The sequence below is a fragment of the Passer montanus genome, unplaced genomic scaffold (assembly GCF_014805655.1).
Source record: "Passer montanus isolate IOZ18808 unplaced genomic scaffold, ASM1480565v1 scaffold16, whole genome shotgun sequence".
Classification (NCBI taxonomy): domain Eukaryota; kingdom Metazoa; phylum Chordata; class Aves; order Passeriformes; family Passeridae; genus Passer; species Passer montanus.
In genome coordinates this window covers 9,454,407-9,480,651 of record NW_024363160.1, presented here as the reverse complement: position 1 = coordinate 9,480,651, position 26,245 = coordinate 9,454,407, and the positions used below count along the sequence as shown (strand labels likewise).

Below are 26,245 nucleotides of genomic sequence, written 5' to 3'. Positions count from 1 at the left end.
AAACAGCATACAGGCACACACCAGCATTGTTGCAAATGGGCTTTTTACACACAGAAATGAATGGGAACATATGATTTAAAAATTCAAATATCTTCATATGTAAAATGAGAGGGAAGTACACTGGTATCTCCTTTAGTGTAATGAATTGCATTATTCTCATGGTAAGAGTATCAGAGTGCAATCCATTTTAAGCATAACCCTCCCCTAACTTCAGTAAGACCCCCACCATCAGCTAGTTCATAATCCCATTTCCTTTTTTGTCATTCAAATCCTATTTTCTCAAAAACACTTTCCTAGTTCTTCACAGTTTGAAAAACATATGTGGTTATTGCACAAAGCTTTTCAATATGCCAGGTTATCAAAATTTTGTTGCAAAGTCTTGGACATACATATATTGCCCGTAGGTCATTATTGTACTGAGTTTCTATACTTTTATTTATTCTGTGGTCAATCTTCAGGAATAAACAAGAAGAATTCTATGCATTTCAGAAAAAAATGGCTCAGATCACAGCAACAAAGAAGATTTCATTTTAGCATGAAAATATGAGGCTATTCTTCTTTCTCAATAGCCGCATTATGTTCTACTTTCTGATTCATTTATATTTACTATGTAAATAGGAAAAGGAGTTTCAATTCAGGAAACATAATTTGGAAATATATTTCTATTTAAATTCCAGAATAAGCATTAGCTTCCAAAACATAAGCCAGAAGCTTTATGATAATTGAATCCTTTTCAGCAAGTATAATTCATCAATAAAGTTGTCCTCTAATGATGTTATTGTTTCTTTATTTAACTATTTTTGGATTTCTGAAGCTTCTTCAATGCCAAATACCAATTGCTACATTAATCACTTGTATTTTTAGAGTCAAATTTTCCTACCAGATACATAGATTTCATAACAGTTACTAATGCTCTGGATCTGAAAAATTAGGCCTTTAAAATACAGATTATCTAGTCAGTTAAGATGCCTTGTAATCATTACTTTGTACTATTAGATCCCTAATGGAAAAAAAAATTAGTTTAAATTTATTGTAGAAAATAAGATTGCCAATTTTATTTTTTTTACATGGGGACTATCTTTTATTATTTTTGTACAGGGCTAGATTAGAACAGGCTTGGGCCTAGAATTTTAAAAATGTACTTAATAGATGATAACGAATGGGCAAAATGAGTCAAAAAGCAACGAAGAGATGCTAATCCAACTCTTTAAATAATTGGCTTAAGAAACATAGTTGCAGCCATTTTTACCTGCATGTGTCATATGGATTCCACAATGCATCATTCATCTGTGTTTCAACTTAAATTAACAACAGAGACAAGGAAAATAAATTTTGTTCTGTTCTTACAGCATACAACTTATTCAAATTTTGCTCTCAGCCATGAATAGGAAATTGAAGTTAAGCTGGAAATTTAGGGTTTCATGAACTTTTCTTCCACATTTCTATGGAGGAGATTTAATACTTTGGTGGTAGTACTCACATGATGAGCTTGAAGGAAATGTGCATTTTACAGTCTTTGGCCTTTGCTGGACATATTAAAAAAGGGAAAAGAAAGACACAACACACCACAAGAAAATAATGCTAATGTGCCAGTCAAAGTGACTTTTCTGTTCCTTGTGTTCAGAAAGTTATCTCTTTTCCAGCTAAACTTTCCAAACACTGGCCTTATTCATTGGTGAATACTAGATAACAACAGGTTTCGTTGTTGTTTTTTAAAAATTTATTTTCTCAATGAATGCCAAATCTCGATTCTTTTCACACTGGTATATTTAGCAAGGATCTAGATGTACCTACACCACCCAGTTATTAGCAAAGTAACCCTTTCTTTTTCCTTTTACAAGACCAAATAGCTTTACATACCAATAAATCATTAAGAAGTTTTCATTAATTCTTAGTTTTTAAGTGTAATTTTGTAATAACAGTGTATGAATGAAGGAGATTCAGTTCATTCCCAGTACTTTTCCACTCTGTGCTAACATCAACCCTAGTCCAGGTCTCCTGTAGCCAAGATAACTCTCACCCAGCACATCCTTTCCTTCCATATCTGTTGCCTTCTTAAAGTTCCCATTCCTTTATCAATCCAATCCATTCTGTTGGCAGTAAAAATGCAACCAATAACAACAGAAGAGCTATGGCATGCCACAGTGAGGATCCATGGTATTTGCCAGCTGTCACCACTTCAGTGTGATGAGCTTCCAGAGTTGCCTGCTTTTACACAGCTTTGACTGGCTTGGAATTATTTCTGCAACGTTTCAGGTCCAGCTCTGCTGGTCCCATTGCAGAACCAAGGCCTTCCATGCAAGACAGAAGTAACCTTGGGACGTGATTTCCACAGCCCACATACATGCTAGAGGATGCCCTTTGCCCGCATCCACCCTAGGTCTCTTTGGGTCAACACATCACTAACTTCTTTCATAAAAGGTGGTTTGGGAGCAAATGTGAACCCAGCTTCACTCCTGGCATCATGGGATCATGGGGAAGGGAAACATCTACAAGTGACAGCTCAAATATATGCCATCTCCCACTGCACAGATCTAAGCTTTGGCAGCAAGGTCCCCTTACACGGCAGTTTCATGTAAAGGGCAATGACATTGCAAAATCCTAGCCCCACAGATTTCAGCATTAAACATTCCTAAATATAATCTTAAAACTTGTGCCACATCCCAAAACAAGGTAAACTCTTTTAGTGGTTTCATACAGATAAAATAAAACTGTACTCTCCTTATCTCAGTCTCTTTAAATCATATTCCTGAGATGGCATATATTCAAGTTTCATCCTGGCTAACAAAAGAAGCTGCCTACAGTGCTCAGATGACCCTGATAACACTTTCCTGAAACAAAGCCCCTAAGCTGCAGCACATATTGTACCTGTTTTTGTTCTTCTCCTAAGCCGTCCCACATTGAAGCTACAATTTTAGAGACTTCACCAAAAGTAGCATTGGGGTTTTGGCCCTTGATGGCTGCTTGAGTGTCTCGAAAGAATAATGCATAGGCAGACACAGGCTTCTGTGGCTCATTTGGGTCCTTCTTCTTCTTCTTTTTGGGAGTTTTGGGTTTCTTTCCTATATCTGAAGCAGGTCTCTTCTCGCCACCGTTGACCTGTAACATAAAATTAGAAAAGTACTATTAAAAAAAGCCAGTTTAATTCACTTGGACCACTGTACAGCCTCTATGATGCAAAAACATTGGATTTTGCATGCAGAAATGGAATTTTTGTTGTTATGTTTGATAATTTAAATGTTGACACAATCTGCATGAGTTGCATATATAAAATTCACTGTAAGTATTTTGGATAATGCTATTTTTTCCCTTAAACACTTTATATTTCTCTTTCATATAATTGCAATAATGTCTGTCTGGTCATCTTTTGACCTTTTCTAAGTTTCATTGCTAGTGGCTATAACAAGAAAATAATGAGAAAATTCAAATGAAATTAGTTTCTCTATAGCCCGAGTATCAGTTCAACAACATGAACCATCTGCAGACAGCAGGAGCACTCTCATTTCTACATTTGCTTATTCTTGTCCTTCCATAGAATGACCCCAGACTACTGTTCAGATCAATTTCTTCTGCAGCTGGTGGTACATCTTCCAGGGACTTTGAAGAAAATCTAGCTGTGAACCATGCAATTCAAGTTACAGACATTCCCCTAACACATTTTCTAAATAAAGTCTGAAGAAACAAACTTTTATCAGTATAGACAGTTTAGAGCCCTTTAAAGGATCAGTTTTTACCTATCTGGATTTGGCTGAGTAGTTTTTATATCTGCTCACATAAAAGCAAATGGTTTGAGGAAAGGAGTGAAAGAGGAATGGTGTATGGAGGAAAGCTCATGTGCCTTATTTATTCAGCACCTGAAAAAAACCCTGCACATGAGCATTTGGGCAAATGCCAAAGCACCCTATTTTCTTAGTGAAGCTGGTGAAGGGTCTGGAGCTCAAGCCTTTTGAGGAGCAGCTGAGGAAACAGGTTGTTTAGCCTGGAGAAAGAAAGGAAGGCTCAGCAGAGACCTTATCACTACAACTGATACAACTGCTTGAAAGAAGGTTGTACCAAGGTGAGGGTTGGTCTCTTGACCCAAATTACAATCCATAGAATGAGAAGAAATGGCCTCAAGTTGCCCCTGGGGAATTTTAGATTGGATATTAGGAAAAAATTCCTCACCAAAAAGATTGTCAAGCATTGGAATGGCTGCCCAGGGAAGTGGTGGAGTCACTCTCCCTGGAGGCATTTAAAAGATGTCTAGATGTGGGCTCATGGGCACATGGTTTAGTGGTGAGCTTGGAAGCGGGAGGTTAACAATTCAACTCCATGATCTTAAAGGTCTTTTCCAACCTAAATTATTCCAAGATTCTATGACTTAGAAGCACATAAAGGGACAATAACCTGATTCTTCAACACATTGGAGCTCCATGGCAAAGTAGCTTTTCTTGATATGATCACTTAATTTACTGTAACTGTAGAAATGGTGTGTGATCTTACAAGTGGGTTCAAAGGCTTTTTTCTTTTGTCGGCATGACCAAAGCACTGTGCATCATAAGCATTTTTAAGAGAAGAGAAGATCAAGAGCATAAATGGTATGCTCTAGGCTAAGGATCTACTAGGCATGACTTCTTTCACTTCCTTCTATTATTATTTTTTAATAATGCGTATCAAGTGGCACAGGAGGATACAGGTGTTCAAATCATTGGAACTGCATGAGGAAAATGGCTGGAAATCCTCATTTTGAGAAAAATAACTTTTAAATTTTCCTATATGCCTTGATATGTGGTGTCCAATAGAACCCAAGTGACTACAGTAAAAAATCTGAATCTCTGTGGATTACTAAAAACAACGACACAGTGATGACCAGAAATTGAAAATGAAGTTGCTTGTTTTTTGAGCATTATGTTACAATAGCTGCAACTTTAATACAAAATTAATAGACATGCAGCCTATTGTCAACATTTGGAAAATATGGAAAAGCAAAATTGTCCCATCTTTTATTAAATTATTCAGATTTTTGTCTCTTGCAATAGCAATTCTACAGGATACACAAAACTAGCAGTTAAAGTATAATTAATTAGACCTCTAATTTGAGAAAATTAGTCTAAACTTTTCAGAAGACCAGTGCAACTGAAACATCACGAGCAAGTAGACTTTGAAATAATTAGTTCTATAGTTAAAATTTTACCCGTGTGATTCACTAACATTTTTCTCCTTTCAGTTTATTGTGATTTAAAAGTTCTCTGTATGTTAGGATACCACATCACTTCAATCACACTTAAACTAGGAGATATACTAGAGAAACTTGTGTAAGTGCCTTCTGGTAAGCTGTTCTGTGAACAGCTCTAAAAACTTATTCTCCAACCTTAATGATCAAGAGACTTCAAAAACCCACTGTTAAAAACAGAGTACTCACAGGGGAAATTCTGTTTGTCTTATATGAAAATAACAAAATAAAAAGAATACCAGAATTCCAGTACTAATAACCTTGCAAATGGCTGAGATGATGGTCTACCTTATGCTCCCATCAGTCTATCAGCTTCATAGACTCCACTTCTAACCACCAAGGCAGAGACAGATGGAAAATAAAATAAAAACCATATATATTCTGCTAGGCATAGACTTGTGCCTCAAAATCCCTGGAGGTGTAGTTAGCTCATGGTAATCCACCTCCTGTCATGGCTTATTGCTTAATTATGGTGATGTATTTAACTTATTTATCATAAGAAAGCAATAATATTTCACTTTAAAAAAGTGTCCATTAACCATGTTGCACACCTAATAGATCACAAGAATATCTAGTGTAGGATTTAAAACTATCAAGTAAGGCACATCGTTGATATCTAAATGTCCCTTGAGAACCTGGAAAATGTCTATAAGCATATTTAAAATAAACTGCAATAGTACCAAAGCCTTTAATGGAGCTAGGAGAGCTGTTTTATGCACACTATCTTGCAGTAATCGCTGTAGTTTAAAATAGATTTTAATCAAGCACCATCTGCATAATAGGCTGAACAGACAACACAGAATTCCACTTATAACTCCTATCATATAAAGTAAATATTGCAAAACCTCTGCCACATAAGGAGAATATGCTGCAGCAGTTCTTTAGTAATTGTATTTCTGTTATTTAATTCTTGCTACTTGCAGTCCTCTTGCTATCTTTCCTCTAAAATGCATTATTTGAATTTCTCTCATAAGTGATATGCAAATTAACATGGAAGAAGACCCTGTTACCCATCTATGAAGAAATACTTATTTACAAAGCAGTAATGCTTCCAGCAGCTCACAATTATGCTTGGCAATAACAAAGTACAAGTTTAATGATTCAACAGTGTGAATTATGGCAAGAATTACACAAATTTAATATTCCAAAGTTGAGGTGGTCAGAATAAGGCTAAGTGGCCACTTTGATTAGAATGTTTTTGTAGTTACTTGCAACTACTAATTTTTAAGTCCTCCCTTTTTTCTGCTTCTAACGATAGGCCCACATATGAGATTTGTAAGTATTAAGGAGCCTTAGTGATGTGCACCCTTCGCAGAGACAATACCCTTAGTCTGAGTTTCCATTGCACAGTTCCATGGTCTTACAGCTCCCTGAATGTATATCCAGCCTTACAACTATGCTACAGTTGTCACTGATCTCATGGTCAAGCAACCTCAGCTGTCCTGCTTTTAGAGCCATAACATGAAAGGAAACTGAGCCCTCTATAATGCAGCTCCTTTCCCTTCCAAGGGAATATAGGACAGTTGAAGTCTGAACAGCCTATATGAAATAGTTTTTATGAGAATGAGTATTGCCAAACAACATTTAGCAGCTGCTGCCATTAGTTCTGTGTATGTTGGATAAGGCTTACAACAATTTGAATATTTATCGTGTAATGAACATCCACGAAGCTCCGTACATGAACAATTACATCAGTTTATAAAGCTTAATACTGGAATTTGGAATATAAGTATTCAATATATATATAGTCTATATATATATATATTGAATTGAAATGGTCATTTCCTTCATTCACGGAAATCAGTGGTTCATAGGGCAATAATTATACTTTTAGTCCAAATGTGTACACAAAGTATGTATTTTTTACACCTTCCATCATGCTCTTTCTATAAATTCATATAAATATTAACAGGATATTGAGATCTCTGTATTTTTTTTTTTTTTTAGATAGAAGTAGGTATAGTTTTTAGGGACCTCTCTACCAAATATGCTATGAAAAGACCAGTGGCTTCTCTTTCACACATTTCAGTTGGTATAAACTAGAGAGAGGTCATTTGATATTGAGGTGATTTTCCATTTGGAAATGTACTTTGTCTTTTTCATCAATGTGGGTACACAGTCAAACATCTTGTACCACTGGATAAATAGAGAGAATGTCACTATTTCTATTAATGACAAGATGAGTTCAGGGGGAGTTGTTTTACATACTTTGTGTACACATTTGGACTGCATTTTTTTTATGCAGTGCTCATGGCAGAAACATCTCTGACTGCACAAAGTGAACTCCAACAGCGACCCCATGACTGCAGCATGTGCATTCCTACCAAGGACTGGCTAATGAGCTCTGGCCCTGATCTATTAAATAATACCACACATCTGCATGATAGTTTATAAATCAAAGAGAAAAATCCAAATTTCACATTCAGTTAAAAGACAGATGTTCTCACAAGAGACAGAACAGTCGGTCTATCTGTTCCTGTACCCATCCAGTGCCTTCTTTCACTTGGAAGAGGATTTCTGGAGCGAGAACTTTCACAGGCCCCTCCAAAGCAACTCTGATAAAATGTAATACTGTTGTATCTGGGGAGAAAGATCTCCACAGCAAACTGGTTTATTCTGAGTATTCTTATCCACTCATTGGCAGCTTCCAGGAAGAGCAACGTGACAAAAAGATACACAGTGGAGAGCTTTAAATCTTGAAGTACAAGACACAACTCCTCAGGCTAATTATTCAACCCCTCTTGTCTTTTACAGAGGAAACTACGGAACCATTCCATGGGATCAGGTGTGCCAGCCCACAGCCTGTCTCCATTGGTGGCCAGCCTCAGGTGTTTTCATGAGGCCCTAAGAAATCCCACAGAAGACATTTATAGCATTATCTGCTCCCCATGAAGCTTGCTGTTTAAACCATACTCAAGGGAGAAGACTTTAAGCCTCTGTCAATATTAACAAAATGTAATATCCTTTTAAACTTAACTTTTAGCAGTGAAATTATAAATATAATTTTAAGGCAATGTATCTACTTTAACATAGTGGATTTAATTTTGTGTCATGCATTGTGCCATTTGTCATCTTTTTCTGCTTAGACTAAGCATGAAAGAATTTTAAAGAAAGCAACATCCTTATTAAAAGTTGAATGCTATATAAACTGGTTTTCACAAAGAAAATACCAATTTTACTTAGTCTGCAGTGCTTTGTATTTCTCTATTAAAAACATTAGCTTCAGATAACTAATACTTGCTTTAAATCACAGCCCTACACTTCTGTTAGTGCTAGCACAAAGTGCTACAGTGAAAAGGTACTTGAAATATACAGATTAAATAACTGAAGTACTTGATAGAAGTAGAAAGGAAATCCAAATTATTTGAATGGATATTTTCTCCAGAAGTTTAGAGCATCTTGCACACTCTCAGAAATGTAAAATATTAGCAATGCAAGAGGAGTAGCAAATAAATTATTCTGAAAAAGTAAAGGCTGCCTGGAATTATTTTTACATAGCTGTAGTCTAAAGTCTCCTTCAGTAAGGAAGTGCTCATTTAAAATGTATGAATTATTCAGTAGTTTTTAAAACCTAAAGTTTGTGAAATCAGGGGAATGTCCTGAAATAAAACTTTTGAATCAGAATTTATTCAAAATGTAGTAAAACATATGTCTCCAATTACATTATTATTTTATAGCTCGAGGCATGAAAAACAATATAATGTTAAAACAAATCAGACTCACATTTCTTGACTGGATTATACCTCCTCAGTGACTCACAATACGTTTTCTTCTCGTTCCCTGCAAGTCTGCAACTTTTCCCCACCAGGTGTCTGTGGTACACACTGCACTGCATGTGGCACAAACTGCACTGCAGGAGTGCTCTAACAGGATTGCCTTTTTCCAGTAACCACAAAACAGAGCAAAGGAGGTCCCCAGTTTCTACATACTATATTCCTGGTTTAAGGGATGACTTAGTACAAAGTCCCAATCTTCCCATGTCTCAGGTTTTCTATCTGCAAAATTAAGATAATAGACTTGTGTATTTCTGGGAAATTTTCAGGATTTTGGGAGATTTGGGAGATTTTTGTATGCAAAACCTGCTATATAGATTGACATTTATCCTTTAAAGAAATTTATTATGTAAATTTCTCTTATCACTTCATTCCTGCACTGACACAAAAATGAAGCTTAAACATGTCATGATGAAGTGTTAGCACCTCTCAAAAGTATGAACGCATACAGGGTCTTCCAGATTTTCAAGGTAAGGTTTTTAAAGTTCATAGGATCTTTCTGTTCTGGTTGCTATGATGTTCTGTTTACTCATCCTGTGACCAAGTAGCAAAGACTAGCATATTGCACAGACTGTTCATACTTTTTATAGCAGTAACTTGATCTTTAACTGGGAACAAACATCCCTGCTATGCAAGCAAGAAAACTCAACCCTTATATTAAAGTCCTAAAGGAATGACTATCCTTTCAGTGTTCAACAGTATTCCAGTTTGCTCCCACAAAGAGGAATGATGCAATTTACTCAAGCTGCCTGAAGAATTGTCTGGAATTGTAAGTTCTGTATTCATAACCCTTTATTCACTTCAGTGAACCACCAATCATGTATAAAGTATCACCTTAATAACTGTGGCCATATCATTCATTTAGCAGGTCCTAAAAATATCCACCATTTACATAGTAATCCTAGCATCTAAGCCTACCTTAGAGCTATCTTCTCCTTCATCTTCATGGACTGAACTGGATGGTGAAGGAGTTGCAGATTTGCTTCCAGGTGGAGAGGGCGAGTTGTGAGGAACACTGTTTCCACCCATATTCAAACCAAGCTGTGCACTGAGCTGGGACTGGTTAATAGTAGTCAGCTGCCCATGCTGCATCATTCCTGGCTGCCTAATATCTGCAGGTTGAACCCTTGGCCTCATGGTTGCCATCTGAGGATGGGAACTATACTGGGCTCCTTCTGTATTCCGTATATCTTGCATCTACAAGAGGAAAAAAACTGTATTAAGCATATCACTAATAAAGTGTTCTGTTCCTTTAGACCTCGGTTGGCCTGATTGGCTATGTAAGGCTTAAAGGAAATGGCAAGTACTTAAATAAACATGTAAATACTGAAAATAAACATAGTAAGGATATGATTGACATTTGCAAAACACTGACTGTTATAAAGAATTCAGGCTCTAGCCTCAGCCCTTGGAAATAGCAAAAAAAACAATGTGAGCTCGGGTTTTTTCATGGGGGAACAAAAGGGCACTGCTTGCTGTAACTATGTGTAGAGTATTTCTGAAATGCTAACAAACAGGGACAGCTTTGCCATCTGAAGTTCAGACCTAGACCAGAACAATAACATCTTCAAAATTCAAGATAACTTCCAGATCCTGCTTTTTTAACTTAGGATTTTGGTGGTTTTGAGTTGAGATTTGAGACCTGCAGGGAATTTTCAGAGTCTGAGTATCTAGTATTAGGTCCAAATCTATTTTACCTGGTGCTGCCCAAGGAGAAACTGGACTTTTCAGGATTCAGACCATTGACAAGAAGGATGCATTGATAGACTGATTAAATGATTTCTGAGTCGATTTACTGCTAAGACATATATGAATGGAAAGCTCAGAAATCGCAGGATTGACAAATGAATCCATTGTGCTATGTGGGTCACAGCTTCTTAGCATTAACGAGACATACTATTTGAATGCAAGCAACAGATTCAGCCTCTGCAAGGATAAGAAGTAAAAGCACTGGAGGATGAAGCTCCTTTCTTGTCCAGAGGTCAAATGCACCATACACACAGACCTCAGCAGATTGCCTGTAACCTCTTTTCAGCATACTCATACAGAAACATGACAAATAGCAAAGAATATCAGAGAGAAGCTCACATTTAAACTAAGATGTTCTGTGGGTGATTTAAAATGGAAGTATCAATTCAGAGCTGAAAAGAAATAGATATGGTTGTCTATCTGTGCATCAGACAAACATGTGTGTAAGTATAAAGTAGAATCTGACAGAAGCTACCATTGTGTAAGTTCCATTATGATAAGGACATGTGTTAGTGGCTCAATATATTAACATAGTCACATTTATTCTACTGACAATCTTTGTTAGACATGTCATCTGAATTATCTAAAGATTACTCAGATTTCATTTTTTTAAAAATCTTTTTATAGCTCATGACTTCTATAACCTATGTCTTGCTCATATACACACTCCCACATATCACGGCAATCTGTAAGATACCTTTCAACCAGTAACACATAGGAAAAAGTAACAATAAACCCATAACTGCATATTTTCTCTTATTATTGACAGTGTAAAAATGTATCAATTTTTGGGAGTTATTTTATTTTATGAGCTTGGGGATTGATTTTCATAAAGGTGACTGGTAGGCAGTAAATCAAGCCAATAATACCATTACTTATGGCATACTTACCACTTTTCATGTACTTTTGTCTCTGAAAGAGAATTGGCTTCTGACAATGTGACATCACAATTACACCTGTATTTATGTTATTTTAGAAATTAATAGCTTTTGGTAAAAAAGAGTTATCGATACAAACTTGTTTTCCAAGTTCATTTAATGACTAAAGCACCGAAGGTGATGAGCACAGAGAGCACAGTGGATGAAATCAATTGAAGGCTGAAATTTGAATCCTGGTAGACGTTTATATTTTTAAATTACTACTGATTTCTTGGTCCCTTCCCTCCAGTATCAGCTCCCTCCTTGCCAAGCATATTAGCCTTGAAAGCTATTATCATTATCTCTGCCTCCAGCAGACAATCTGTATCATGACAGTTGTGCCCATGAAGCTGTAACTGCTGCTCAGACACTTTGCTCTGGATCCAGCTGTTGAGCTGGGCAGCAGCTGGGGAAAGTGGAGCAGCACTGGGGGGTCTCCAGGTCCTCTTGGCCAGCATGGGGCAAAGAGTAATGGGAAGGGAACTCACACAGTCCCTCACGTGCTGGGCACAGAGAGGCAAAACCTTCCCCAAAGCCTTCCCTTCACCCTGTCTGCCACACTCAGTGTGGGTGTGTGGCCTCCCCAGGCACTCTTCACCCTGCAGGGGCTGAGCCCTTGGGTTTTCATGAGGCAGCATCTCATGGTGTAGAATAAACCCTTTCAGGAAAGGCTGGAAAGGCTTGACTGCTTTTTAGGAAGGGTAGGCATCCTAATGATTTTATGAACTCTAGAAATGCAACAACCACTATATGAAACTCCTATCTATCTCTAAAAGCAGAGCAAGGGCTACCATTTTCATTACTTTCCCTCAAATAAAATATGATACAATTGTTTTAACTGATGCACAGGAAGCTCTACCTGAATATGTGGAAGAACTTATTTATTGTGTGAGTGAATGGGTGACTGTTCACTGGAATAGATTGCCCAGAGAGGTTGTGGAGTCTACCTCACTGGAGATACTCAAGAACCATCTGGATGCAATCCTGTGCCATGTACTCTGGGATGAGTACTTATCAGGAAGCCTGGACCAGATGACCCAGTGTGGTCCCTTCCAACCTGACCTGTGATTCTCTGATTCTGCTATTATTCAAAAAGGTCTGTCCTTTAAGAGCTTCAAATATCAGATAGATAATACAGAACATTCTGTATTTGTCTTCTTTAAACAACATATATTTTTAAACAGTCTGCAATACAATTTTAACTCCAGTACTGAACATAGGCTGTGTTTTCAGATAATATAACAACTGAACAGTACTGAATGTATCTCCATACAAAATACATGTGTATATATATTTGCAAGAGAACACTTCACCAGGGAAATTCGGAGGACTGCAAATGAAGTGGTGGAGTAAAAAAACTCCAGTATTTTCTTTTCACATTAATTCAGCTTCTCTCCTGAATCTTTAAATCAGATGAATACCAGGCCACCTTCAGAAAACCAGATGTAAGCAGCAAATAAGCTTGTTTAACAGTACATTTTCTCTTTCAGATGCTAAGCCAGAAACTCCCACCTAAGGGATCTGCCTGCAGAGAACAAGCCAGTCTAAGTCCATCTCACAGTGCTGTGGCACTCAGGATCCACAGATGTAATTCACATCTGCTGGTGAGGCTTCTGGCTCACCTCTTTACCATGCACTGCAGAGCCTGCTTTCTCCCATCCTGTCTCTACCTGGTGAAAAAGTGGGATTGTCTAAGAAAACGGAAACTTCTCATTCCTTCAGTAAGAATGGGCAACTAATCACATAAATGTAAAACGTTGTGACATCACACTGTGGAAAACATGAACTTTCGTGTTCCTAAAGGATCAAGAAAACCAAGAATTGTCCCATCTCCTCTGTAAGTTCAAGAACATACTCAGCCACGAAAACTAGACACTTGGGTCACTGCTGTGGCATAATGGTGTGTCCCTATCACTGATGCTGTGACAACCTCATCTCTGCAGACTAGTAACACTAATCAGACACACACTCTGTCAAAATGTATGACCAATTTCTTCTAAATTACTTCAAAATCTGAAACCTCATATTCCTTGCTCCTCCAGATGGAGTTTTACAAAGCGCACTGCTGTGTGGCTGTGCTGGAGCCATATTCAGTATGCAGAGGCAATACTGTGAACACATTCCTGCCGAATGCAAAGCTGAACCGAAATCCTGACAGATGGCAGAATGCCAAATAGAAGAACAAAGTTAGAGAGTTTTGAGTGTTACAGAGGATAAGGAGAGTCTTAAACTGATGTCTTCAATGGTCTCTGTGATGAGGTAATAATGATAATATCTGGCGCTTTAATATCATTCTCCATCTGTCAGTTCCAGGATGTTTCACAACTTGAGTTATATTCAGTTTTAGAACATGCCTGGTTTTATTTTGGTTTTACTAATGGGGAAGCTATGATACATTTCTTTTCAGGGTTATTTTTTTTTCCTGTTTGCATTTTGCTTATAAGCAGAAATTGAGCGTTTAGCCAAATAATTGTTTGTTTGCAACTTAAAAGACAGTACAAGTCCCTAAATTCAAGGTGTATACCAAAGCTCCTTATTGACACATGGGTAGTGCAAAACCAGAACAGGGCTGTCTGGTTGAAGATGAGCTCCTAATGCCCTGCTCAAAGCTCCTGAGGTACTAAGAATAAGTCTAAAGAGCTTTAAACATCAGACTATTGTTCATCCCTTCAGCTTACAGTAAAAACAAAGCAAAGCATACAGTGATATCATCCCTGTAATGAAACATCTCATGGCAGGACAATGTGAGTACAGTATCCTCATCACAGAATCACAGAAAATAGTGCTAGAAGGGACCTCAAAAGGTTATTTAGTCCAACATTATCTCACAGCAGGTTTAGCTATACCTAAATCATTTCTGACATATGTTTGTCTAACCTCTTCATAACCTCCCTAGGCAATTCTTGTGCTTAACTATCCTTATAGTGGAAAGGGCTTTTTTCCATAATGTCTCACCTAAATCTCCTGTGTTGTAATTTAAACCTACTAGTTTTTGCTTTGCTCCCAGTGGACATGAGGAATGTTTTTCTCCTTTACAGAAAAGTAGTGCACACTAGAAGGCTATTATGAATTTCCTTTCAGGTTTTTCTTTTTTACACTAAACAACTAAACCTGAAGATTGAAAGACTTTGTTTGTATGTTGTGTTTTTTACACCTCTTATCATTCTTTCAGCTATCTTCTGGACTATATCCAATAACCTTGATATTTCTTGAAAGATTGTGCTCTGAAGTCCACAAAATACAGATATTTTCATCTGACACAGCATTCAGATAGAATCCTTCATCTCTCACAGAAGGTAGCACATAGCAATAAAAAACTCCAAAATGAATTATCAGCCTTTTGATACAAGCTGGTTAACACATGCAAGATGCAGAAAGAGTCAAATTGCAGGACTCTTAACTAATGTCCCAGAATGTAGCTTTAGGAAGCAAATAATTTTCTTCTGAGAAGCATCAGACAGGCAGTTTCAAAGGGAATGTGCTGTTAGCAAAATAATCCACATTATTTTTCTAGTATAATTAATAACCATGAGGCAACATATCTCTGAAAAGCTTCAGAAGTCTCAAATGCCCCTCCCTATTTAGATTCATTTATAATAAATGTTATCACTAAATGAAAGAGGAAAGACAGGTTGCCTTAACAGATCAAAGTAAATACAACAGGTCTATGTACATGCAAGAAACACTAGGGATAATTCACTAGAGATGAAAACATTAAAACATAAGGAAAAATACACAGGGCTTACTCACTGAAGCAAGTAAAGTTCACATATCTCACTACTCTGAGAAAATTAATATCAAAGAATGACAGACATTATTACTGTTACCCTCGTCAGTTCTTGAGATGATTTTTGCATAGTGTTCTACAAGTTGAATGCTCTTGTGAATATTTTTGATGGACACTGCAGGAGGGGCTGACAGTCCTTTGCTTCTTGTCTGAGTGGTCAAGGCAAGTTAGAGAGTAACAATTTTTTGGACTATATGAAGCTATGGTTCAATCAATTAATTAAAAAAAATAGGAGAAAACCCCAGGGGATCTTGTTATCTGTGAAGATACCCACAGTGTCTTTCTTTCTTCACTGGCATGACTCACCTGAGTCATCAGATGCCTTGGACGTTCTTTGGTAGGCAGAGGGGGTCTCTGTTAATAGTAGTATTCTCATTTATATTCCCAGGAAACTTGTGCCACTACCTGCGCTGTATTAAATCTGAATGTTTCTCTATTCCCAAATAACACTACATTAAATGCAGTATTAGCCCTGGTTGTGCCAACCCCCTGAAAAGCTGTGAAATTTGCTTAGAAATGTTACTGCTTTTATTTCAGGCATTTTAATTATCTTCTACCATAAGCCAATGCACATCTGCAAGATGTTTTTCAGTGACACAGAGATACTCATTAAAAAAGAGAGGAAAAAAGTAATTTCTACATAATCACTTGATTCTGTAAGTGAAGGCTTCAAAAGAGAAGAAAAGACAACATTAAAGTTGCCATCCAAGTTTGTGACAACAGGCATACTGAGAACGGATTGTGTTTGGAAAATGATACAATTTAGGATCAACACAATTGATAAACCAAATAAACCGAATTTTTTATTTTTTAAATTTTTTTTAGTTGCTACAAAATACAAGCAATAGTCATCATACAAAAGATGAACAGGCTCCCTAGGCAAGTAGTCACAGCACCAAGCCTGACAGAGTTCAAAAAGTGTTTGGGCAATGCTCTCAGGTGCATGGTGTGACTCTTGGGGATGTTTCATGCAGGACAAGGACTTGGACTAAATGATCCTTGTGGGTCCCTTTCAACACAGGATATTCTATAGTTCTGTACAACCATACATTCAAACTTGAAAGAGTGTCTAAAACCACAGAAATGTCCATTTTAGACACCTTTTCTTCAGTTCATACAGGTGATCAAGCAGTGGTACCTCGTGGCTGTTCAATGCACGTTGATGGTCAGGATCTTAGATTAGTGGCAAGGGAATCAAAAGCAAATCATGCAACAAATCTGTTGTTTTCCACTGTGGTAATGCTCTTTCATGAGAGAGCTTAAAACTTGAGATAACTTGAATTTCTGTATTTATACATGGCAAGGGAATCAAAAGCAAGTCATGCAGTTTTATCTGTTGTTTTCCACTGTGGTAATGGCTCTTTCATGAGAGAGCTTAAAACTTGAGATAACTTGAATTTCTGTATTTATACACCAGAGAAAAAAAAGTGACCCAAATATTTGGAGGTCTGAAACCTGACAGGAAGTTTGAGTTTACTGATTAAAGTGACTAAAACTGGTACTTGGTATGTATGTCCTGTCATGAACAAAGAGTGATCAAACCCAAAGAGTCACAATTTATGAGGTCTTTGTTTCCATTAAGTCAATGGAGAAGTCATATTTCCAACCAAGTCTTGTTTTAGCATACCTATAAGTGAACAAGTGCTAAAGAAAGATTTTTCAGGTCTTTTTTTCCATTAAGTCAAAGGAGAAGTCATATTTCCAACCAAGTCTTAGTCTTGTTTTAGCATACCTATAAGTGAACAAGTGCTAAAGAAAGATTTTTTTATGAGAGTCAATGTTATTGTGAAATGACCACAAAGAACCATTCAAAACACACTAAAAGGAATAACTCAAAGTACTCCTAACAGAGGGAGGGGAGGTGTGTTTTCACAATCTCATTTTTATAATTCTCTTCTGTACAGCTAACTGTATAATGAAAGACTAAGTTTTAAAGTAAGTGGGTATTTGGGGAATATTCTAGTGCTATACACAGGAGTATTTTATATACTACACCCACTGCATTTTTAGCATTAATTGAAAGGATCATTCAAAATTTCTGTTGATTAGGAAAACAGTCTTAAAATTAAACAGCAGAAACCTCACATGTAAAGAGAAGCCTAAACAAAAAATAATAAAACCCTCCACTCCCATTAAATCTACTACACTAATCTTTTCAAAATCATTCTGTTAAAAATTAAACCACTTCAGGTTGTTTTATATAGTACTGGATCTGTAAGTGATCTTAAGCCCCTTTAAAGCTATTATAAACTCAAACTTTGACTGCAAAATTTTATAGTAAGATCACATAATGACAAAAATGCAGTCATATACAGTTTCTATATTTCTTGGTACACAGTTAATTTGGTGACTATTAACTTCTTTTCTACTTTATGTTTTAATATCCTTTGAGCCACATAGGGCCAAGGTCTCAAAACTAATCATAAAAAACTACCGACTGCTATTCACTCTAATATAATAACCCTTTATTTAAAACAACTTCCAATAAATTTCATTATAAGAAGTTATTAAAAGGGTTAAAAACCTATTAAATGTCAAAGAATTTGCCTGACTCAAACTTCTAATAAAGAAACAGAATAGGCTTTCTTTCTGAATTATTTAAATCTTTACTGACTGTGCACTGAACCATGAAATTAGAAAAGTGTTATTAGAAGTGTTCTCTGGTTTTTATAAAAGTTGTAGCATAGAATATATCAAACCACAGTCTTTAACTAGACTAGTTAAAGAAATAGGTTTTTAATCCTGAGTACATGGTTTTCACTGATATAAAGGGTCATAATTAAAAGTCTGGCCTGGAAAGTGAAGATAATAAAATTATTATTACAGGAGCATCCATGTTCATTTGGTATATTGTGGATGCATGTTTCCATTTTAATTTGGACAAATATCTTCAATTTTGTTTGATCTTGCAAAGTCCAGTAATTTGGACCCTCTCAGCAAACAATTAAGCTTTTAATAGTGACTCATTTTAAAGAATTAATGGTGAATAATTTGTGTTATCTTTTTCTCTTTTTTAAAGTGCCTAATGCTTAACAGCAGGTATAGGTTGACAGCAGACAAATGGAATCTAGGAAGTACAAGACAAATATTCAACCACACAACTCCTGATAACAGTATTATCACTAAAGCGGTTTTGTTGGTTTGTTTGTTTTTTGGTGGTTTTTATTTTTCAAATGACAAAAGAAAAATTTTCTATTTCAGCAGTTATTTGCATAAGGAAAACAATAATGCATTTTACATTTATCTCAGTGATGCTAAAGAACTCCTGAGTAAGCAGTATATTCACAGATTCACTCAAACACACCTGAATCAATAGTCTTTTGCCAAAAGAAATGAAGTCAGAAAGATGCCTGAAAGACATAGTATTGTCTCCCCTTCTTTGATACAATAAAAATAGAGGGATCCAGAGGACATGAAATGTTTAACTCTAGGAATACAGACTAGATCTTTGGAAATAATGTTAACAGTGTGCTTGGTGTAAGGCAGGAGAGAAAGGGGATGCAGGCAGCTACTGTTGCCTTTGCAATGCTTTGCTCCTGTGAATGATCAACAACAGAGACACCAGTGTGAGGCTGCTGTAACCTTCGTTGGCTTCGGTTCTATTGTGTCCCATTCTATTCTGTTCTGTTCTGGGGCTTTTTTCTATGGTGTTCAGCACAGCAGTGACAAACTCTTCCTGCAACGAGTTGGGCAGTGTGACTATTACCTGTCACATGTCGTTTGCTGTACCTGCTTTAACACACAAAGGTACCCTGACCACACCACCCAACCCTCCCTACCGCCAAGTAAAGGAATTTGTATTGGGTACATCTCAGGTAATGCATAGCAATGTATAGTGATGTCCATGTGGGAAGAGTGAAAAAATTCCTTCTGCTTAGAAAGTCACACTGAACCAGCTGTGACAGCTGAAAGGTTGGTACAATACTGGGGTGTTTTGTGCCTCCTATCTCTACAGGAAAACCCTAAACAATCTAAACTGACCATCTCAGTCACAAGATATGCCAATTCCTTCCTGAAGGAGAAGCACCTCAACCAGAACAAGGAACTTTTAAAATACTGTTGATGAGATTTAATCTAAGTGCTACTTCTCTGAAAAAGTTTTTGCAATGGAGGAGTGGCTGTCTTTTCAGTGTCATCCACCTCTTTAGGCATGGAACAGAAATACAGGGCAGATGGAACCTCAAATGAACCTCAGTTTTGAAATTGAGGGCAGAAGGAACCTCAAAGAAACCTCAATTTTGAAATTTCATTTTCAAAGAATGAAAATTTCTGTCACACAGAAAGCAGACAAAGGACTAAATTCAAAGTCTTCTATGTGCTCTAGTCCTCTCGTTACTCCCATCATTAAGTTTATGAGAATTTCTGCCATTCTGCACAAACATTTAATGGATCTTGTTTCCATTCCAATGGGATGAAGCTGGATTTTTGAACCTAAAGTCACACAGGCAGATCTAGTATGCCATTTTCTATATTCTTCCTCTTGGGCACTGTGATGGGGAGCATCTTGAAATTATTTCCTGGAGCCATAGGGTCCTGTCTGGGGTTGTGACTTACCAAAGGCATTGTGACTGCAACAGAACGTCCTACAGCATTAATCACTAAGCAAAGTCTGAACATGAGTAACTTTAGGCACGGCTGGCTAAAGGAAGAGTCAGGTCAGTGCCCTGAAGGCCCATTGATAAATTCCACCTCTGTCTAAGCAAACTGTTCTGCCAGCCATTTTAGTCCTGGGTAGGATCTGTGGTGCTGTCCTTGCTCTTGCATTCCCATATGCAGCAGTTGCATGAAACCAGAGGAACCTTCCTGTAACTCCCTGCCACCCTGGTACTAAGATGCACAGAATTATGAGTGTACATTATTTATCATTCACCTGAAATCCACAGTCATCCAGGTTTTGTTTGTGCATTTACTGAGTTTCTAGAGTAAGTTAATTTTCCTTGAGAAAGATATATTTCTGGCTGATAGCAACAGCTCTGAAAAACCACACAATATCCCACATGAATCTACTTTTCATTAAGAACAAAATCTTTAAAAAAAGTAATTTAGACTAATAAAAATGAGTTGAATGTTTTAAATTACATTAGTGAAAGAATCTTTTAACAAATATTTCTGCTGCTACATTGCAGTCCTGTAAATTCTCAGCATGAGTGATAGAACTAATGGAAGTTGAAACAAAAGGACTGCAAAATGTTTAACTCAGAAAAGATTGCTTTTCATACATATGATCTTGTTATCAAGTGATAAACTTACTGATATTTGTAATTGTATTGTTATAATTTCCTCTGCAATATAAACTTAATGCCATTGTCAAATATTGTGGGTTTTGCAAATGTTAAGCACATGTGTTACTGCTGGGCAAGACATTTTTTCTAAGCTATGAAAAATATGCTTGGCTCTCAGGGAAAAAGCAATTTAATGATATGCTAATAAGTCCATCATTCTTCTGTATTGTATTATTTACAATTTTGTCTCTAAAACCTATTTAACATCTCTAGTATAATTATCCATCTGCATCTTGCCAAGTCCAATATTATAATTCTGAAACAGGAAAAATCTCAATTATTTTATTTTCAACTATGTAGAAGATGAACAGATATCCAGCAGTCTCAAAAGCTGAAAATTATTAAATTTATTTTGCTTAATGTCCATTATATTGGCATGTGACTGAAGATAATTCAGGGAACCATATTTTTAATTAAGAATATATCTTTATTTTGCTGGTTTGATATTTCTAAATGTGGATATCTTACTTAATAAAGCCTCATCATCTTACCAAAACAAGTTTAGAGAAAACAGCAAAACCCATAACTTCTTGAAAAGAAATACTTTGGGCAATCACAACTTCTTATTTATTTTTAAACTCATTATTCAGTCTATTCTTTTTGATTATAAAGCTCTTATTTTCCCATTGTTCTTTAGAATAAAGCAGCAACCTTGGTTTGGCTGAGAAAACTCCCTTTTTTTCATTCATCTTACAAATTTGTACTTTCAACTGGTTGCTGAGCAGCCACCAACACCTGGGAAACCAATATTTGATGATTATGTATACGGTGATTTAACTCCATCCCTGAATGCCAAGGAAGCATAGTGGAGTGTTTTGTAAGAATGTATTGTGATATAATACTTGTTCTGCATATCCTAACACAGATAATAGAAAAAATCAAAGAAAATCACCTGATTTGTATGAAACCCACTACAATACAGAAAGGTTTCATAGTGAAAATAGGGAGGAATCAATTGCTGTCTGCAAGGGAGAAAATAGTGAATAAAGAAATTTACAGAACATGAGCTCAGGACATTAAAAAAAGCCATCCCAAAATACAAGAACTTTCAAGCCTTGGAAATGACATCTTCATGGTGAAAAAAGTGATGGATACAATGATAACATGACAGATTACCTAGATCCTCCAAAGTTGGTCTTTAGAAAGAATTCCTCAAGCTAGACAAGACTGTAATCACCGTGTGTTCAGGGTGGTGTTGTCCACAGAGATGACAACATTTCAAAGAAATGGCTGTGGTGTTTTCTCAGCCCCACAAGCTCATCAAAGTGTTGAAATGTTTTAGTCTGGATTAATAATTGTGTCATTTGATAGAAAATCTGAAGACCTCTAGGATGCATTTCATTTTTCCTTTTCTTGTTGGATGATGGTCTACAGTCATATTATACTTCTCACATCTGTTTAGACCATCTAACCTACTGTTATCTGTAATGAAACATGATAATAGTTGATAGCATTCATACAGCACAAAACAGAGCTTCTTACATTTCCCAGGCTTGTGAGCACACCATGCTTGCTCTGAAATCCCCAAATTCTTCTGCTGCCCATAAATCAGATTTGTTAACAGAGGCCTTGGTTCTAATTTTCAAAGTATTAACAGGTCCAATCCAGAATAGTGTAATTGGATAAAATGAACCCAAATATGAGATGGGATCTACGTGCCAAGCTTTTACATTGCCAGAAGGTAACCCTGGAAGCCTCTCTGACCAGGCAAGTACTCACATGCTATGGAAGAGAATAGTTAACAATTTGAAAGCTTAGAATTCACATAATCCTTAAATGACACAACAGAGGAACACCCCAAGTAACACAAAGGCATATCTGCAGTCTTTTCTCTTGCTCTCATGCCACTGGGTGCCTTCATATTAGGTGAGCTATTCACAACATTCAACCAGTGGTGTTAGTACAGCTCTTTTAAGTTTCATTAGTAACCTAGAATAGGGTCATCCTCTGCTAGTAGTCATGAGTTTTGTAACTACCTTATCTTCTCATGATTTTCTTGGCAAAGTAATGATTTTAGTCACTTCATGAAGAAATTTTAAAACGTAATTGTCGTGTGTGCAAAACTGCATCCATGACTGTTCACATAATTGCTGCAATTATGAATGCAATTCGGGTAAATATGCAAGCAGACTACTAGCTAAGTCTCTAACTGGTAATTTATGTGTGCCTTTACCCAATTTGCATGGGCAATTTTCTTAATTACCTTCCCAGGTTTAGTACATAGATCTCGGGACTAATGAATACTAATAACTAATAACTAACGGAGGAATGATGAAGGATGCATGAGCAACTAGTGGAATACATTAGAAGCATATGGGAAAAAAAAAACAAATGGAAAAAATTCAACTTCAGCATATACATTTGCCTTTTTGTACATTTTATTTTGAAAGAGGAGGATATGAGTAATGCAACTAGAGAGGTCAAGTTCCTTCAATTATCCTTTCTTCTCCTATTTTCAATATGCAACATACCCCTTCTGGTAGTCAAGAAGCCAAATGATTTTCAGACAGACAAGCTACATATGTACTGTAATTTACAGTAAGTGAAATTGTCATTTTAAGTGTCTAGCTCTTCATCTGAGAAAGGCAGATGTGCCCCCCATGAATGTAAGGCGAAAACAAGGTCCCAGTGGTGTTTACAGATAAAGCAATTGAATGAGTCTACAAGTGTCCTCCTTCTCTGAAGAATAAAGGAAATACACTGCATTCGACTTAGAGGCATTTCAACAAATTATTTATCTATTGCTACATTTAAAAAAATATTAATAATGAAAATCTTGGCTTTTTTGTTTTGTTTTTTAGGAAGACAAGCAAATAAAAGAAGATCATATCTAGATGCTTCTGTTAGCCTTGATCATTAACAATAAAAGAGTTATGGAGGTAATGCATTGGCATTGCATTTACATTCTAGAATTTTAAGGAGAGCTGTACCAAAATAAATATAAAATATGCATGTTAGAGAAAAGTATGGACCCTAAGGCGCCTTCCGTAACACTGTGTGAAAACTGCATCCCACTACGGAAACCTTAAAATCAAGCCCATGCATTGAATTACTCCTAATCATTCATAAAGCAAATTTTAAAGAATTTTAATTCCTATGTCCACAATATTTAGGAAAAAATATTGAAAACTTAAAAAAATTATATTTAAATGTAGACAATGTAGAGATTTATTTTGAAAATTCTGAACTGCTTTTACACAGTGCACATGAACGCTTTATGGTTGGAATTTATGGCTCCTGAAAAAATCACTTTTATTCTCAAAGTTGAGAAAACAACATCTGCCACAAGAAGTGTGGGTTTTTAAGAGAGATTGTTCAGATATGGTCATATGTAGAATACTTGCTCCCCTTGATAATTCCAATTAATCTTTTTAGCTTATTAAATTTTACTCCTGCCAGCACTGTAGAGCCAACAAAACCATAGGATAGTAAGTGGGGCTCTATTTTGCTAAGAAATGATAAACTGAGTTTTTAAATAATTTCTCTGCCTCGTAAATCAATCCCATTGCAGCACAAAAAAGAGATAAAGGCTGACATATACAAGAAAACAAACAAACAGTCAAATCCCTGTTCATAAACAAATAATGCCTCTGTCTCTTCAAAGTATTGCTAAAATAACTTAGTTTTTAAAGAATGGAAAAATGATAAGCATCGCTTTATATCATACTGCATCAGTGGTATTATATTATTCTGAAAAATAACTACACTTTGCAGTGTTGAACATAACAGATGCTAAATGTTATGTTTGAATGAAAAATGTTTTGCATGTAAGTAACAGCCACTGCTAGTTAGGAAGTACAACAAAAAGAAAAAAACCCCCAACATTATGAAAAGAAACAAAGAAGTAGTGTCTTCATCTTTCTACACTGAGGCCTAACATCCTCTGTATCTGTTGCAGTCTGGAGTCTGACAAGCTGTCCTTGCATCCAAAATGCTTTCCTTAATTTTAGAAAAGATAGCAGATTTGTGACTGATTAATCTTGATATGTTTGCAAACAATGTTGGTAGATGGAACACACAAGAAGTCCTATTGAATGATATCAATGTGATGCTCAGATTTTTCAGCTTGAAATTAATTTTGTAATTTCAGGACGAGCAAAAATAAACATGCTCAAAGGTGTTAGAATTAATTGAGTAATTTTCATTTCCCCAGCTGAACTATAGGTGAGTAGTTGTGCTCACATACAAGCCATGCTTTTCAGCCTTATCTCATTTTCTAATTATTTTGCTTTAATGCTTTTTTCCCTCACACCTCATTCCGTGCTATTTACTAACATTGATATTATGGCAGCATTCTAAGACTGAAATTTTAGAATATGTAGGTTAAAATTCTGAATCATCGGAGCATCCCTTTATTGCAGAGTTATATGCAATTTCTACACTTACTCAGTGGTTGTCACTTGTGATAAACTTTAAATTCTGACTGGACCACTGTAGCTGGCAACTACTGAGAAAATCTTTACTGACTTAAAAGAAAATATTCAGTTTTACTGTCAACAATTTAACAAGAGACATCTTTCTGTTACTGCCTCTAGCAAATCCAGATGCTGTACTTAATATTGTAGAAAGTACAATAGGAAAGTCTCTCCTTCTCCTGGAAGAAACTTATAGAATTTGCCAAAAAAAAAAAAAAAATCAGGTAGCCCTGCATCTGAGAATGGTTCTTTAGAGTAGTCTGTGATGTTTTTTATCAGGGACAGAAAAAAACCAATATTTTTTTCTTTCTTTTGACACTGATGGGATATAAACCAGGGTTATAGTTTCTTATATATTTAGAAATACCAATCTTAATGAGTTATTTGCACACTATCTTGTGGACATCTTGTTTTCCTAAACATATTGGTGAAATGCAAAGCACTCTCCCACACACAGAAATAAATGAATTTTTTTTAAAGAAGCAGAACAAGTACTGTAAATCTACATTCTCTGAATTCAGTTCTTGTAACAATAAAGTTACAGTGTTTTCTCATGGGAGAAATAAATATGTTTCAGCACTTAATGTAATTAAATTAGGGAGATCATCAATACAAAAGAGTATTTTAAAAAAGTCATGTATGGAATAATATATACTGATAGGAAGATGAGAGATGATTTAACTATATCCCCTTCTAAATGGAAGAAAAAATGTTTAATAAAATGTTTAATAACTAAATTAAGCCTTGACTTTAACAAAGAATTCAGAAAGTATGATCTAGGTGCAAATTTTAAAGAGACAATTTTGTACAGTTAAGCTCCCACTTAAACTAGGAATAACAGTAAAATACAGTAGGTGGAATTAGAACGCAGCTTTCATTTTCTGTGATAACTCCTGGAAACCATTTAATTTATGTAGCAGATGTTCACTGAAATGAGTGCCATGCTACTTAGTCTTCTAAAAACTGCTGAATGAAGCAGCTATTCCTAATTGCTATCCCACTGTTACCTAATTTGTTCCTCCCAAACTGCAGTGTGCAGGCTGACCTGAACAATCTATCCATGTGTCCTGCTCAGAGGTGTGGATACATGACACATGGCTTTGGGATATT

At 36.2% G+C, this 26,245-nt stretch overlaps 1 protein-coding gene across 3 annotated transcripts in view; it reads right to left on the bottom strand.

Annotated features, from left to right (window-relative positions):
• The window catches only part of TOX (thymocyte selection associated high mobility group box), a 218,929-nt gene that overhangs the window by 34,452 nt on the left and 158,232 nt on the right, over positions 1–26,245 (bottom strand). For 2 of the 3 annotated variants that reach the window (XM_039703089.1, XM_039703088.1), the window contains exons 4-5: positions 9,904–10,182; positions 2,869–3,099 (exon numbers count right to left, since the gene is read on the bottom strand). In XM_039703089.1, coding sequence (XP_039559023.1) covers positions 2,869–3,099; positions 9,904–10,182 — 510 coding nt within the window. The remainder of the gene's footprint in view (positions 1–2,868; positions 3,100–9,903; positions 10,183–26,245) is intronic. The other variant, XM_039703090.1, reaches the window with a different exon arrangement.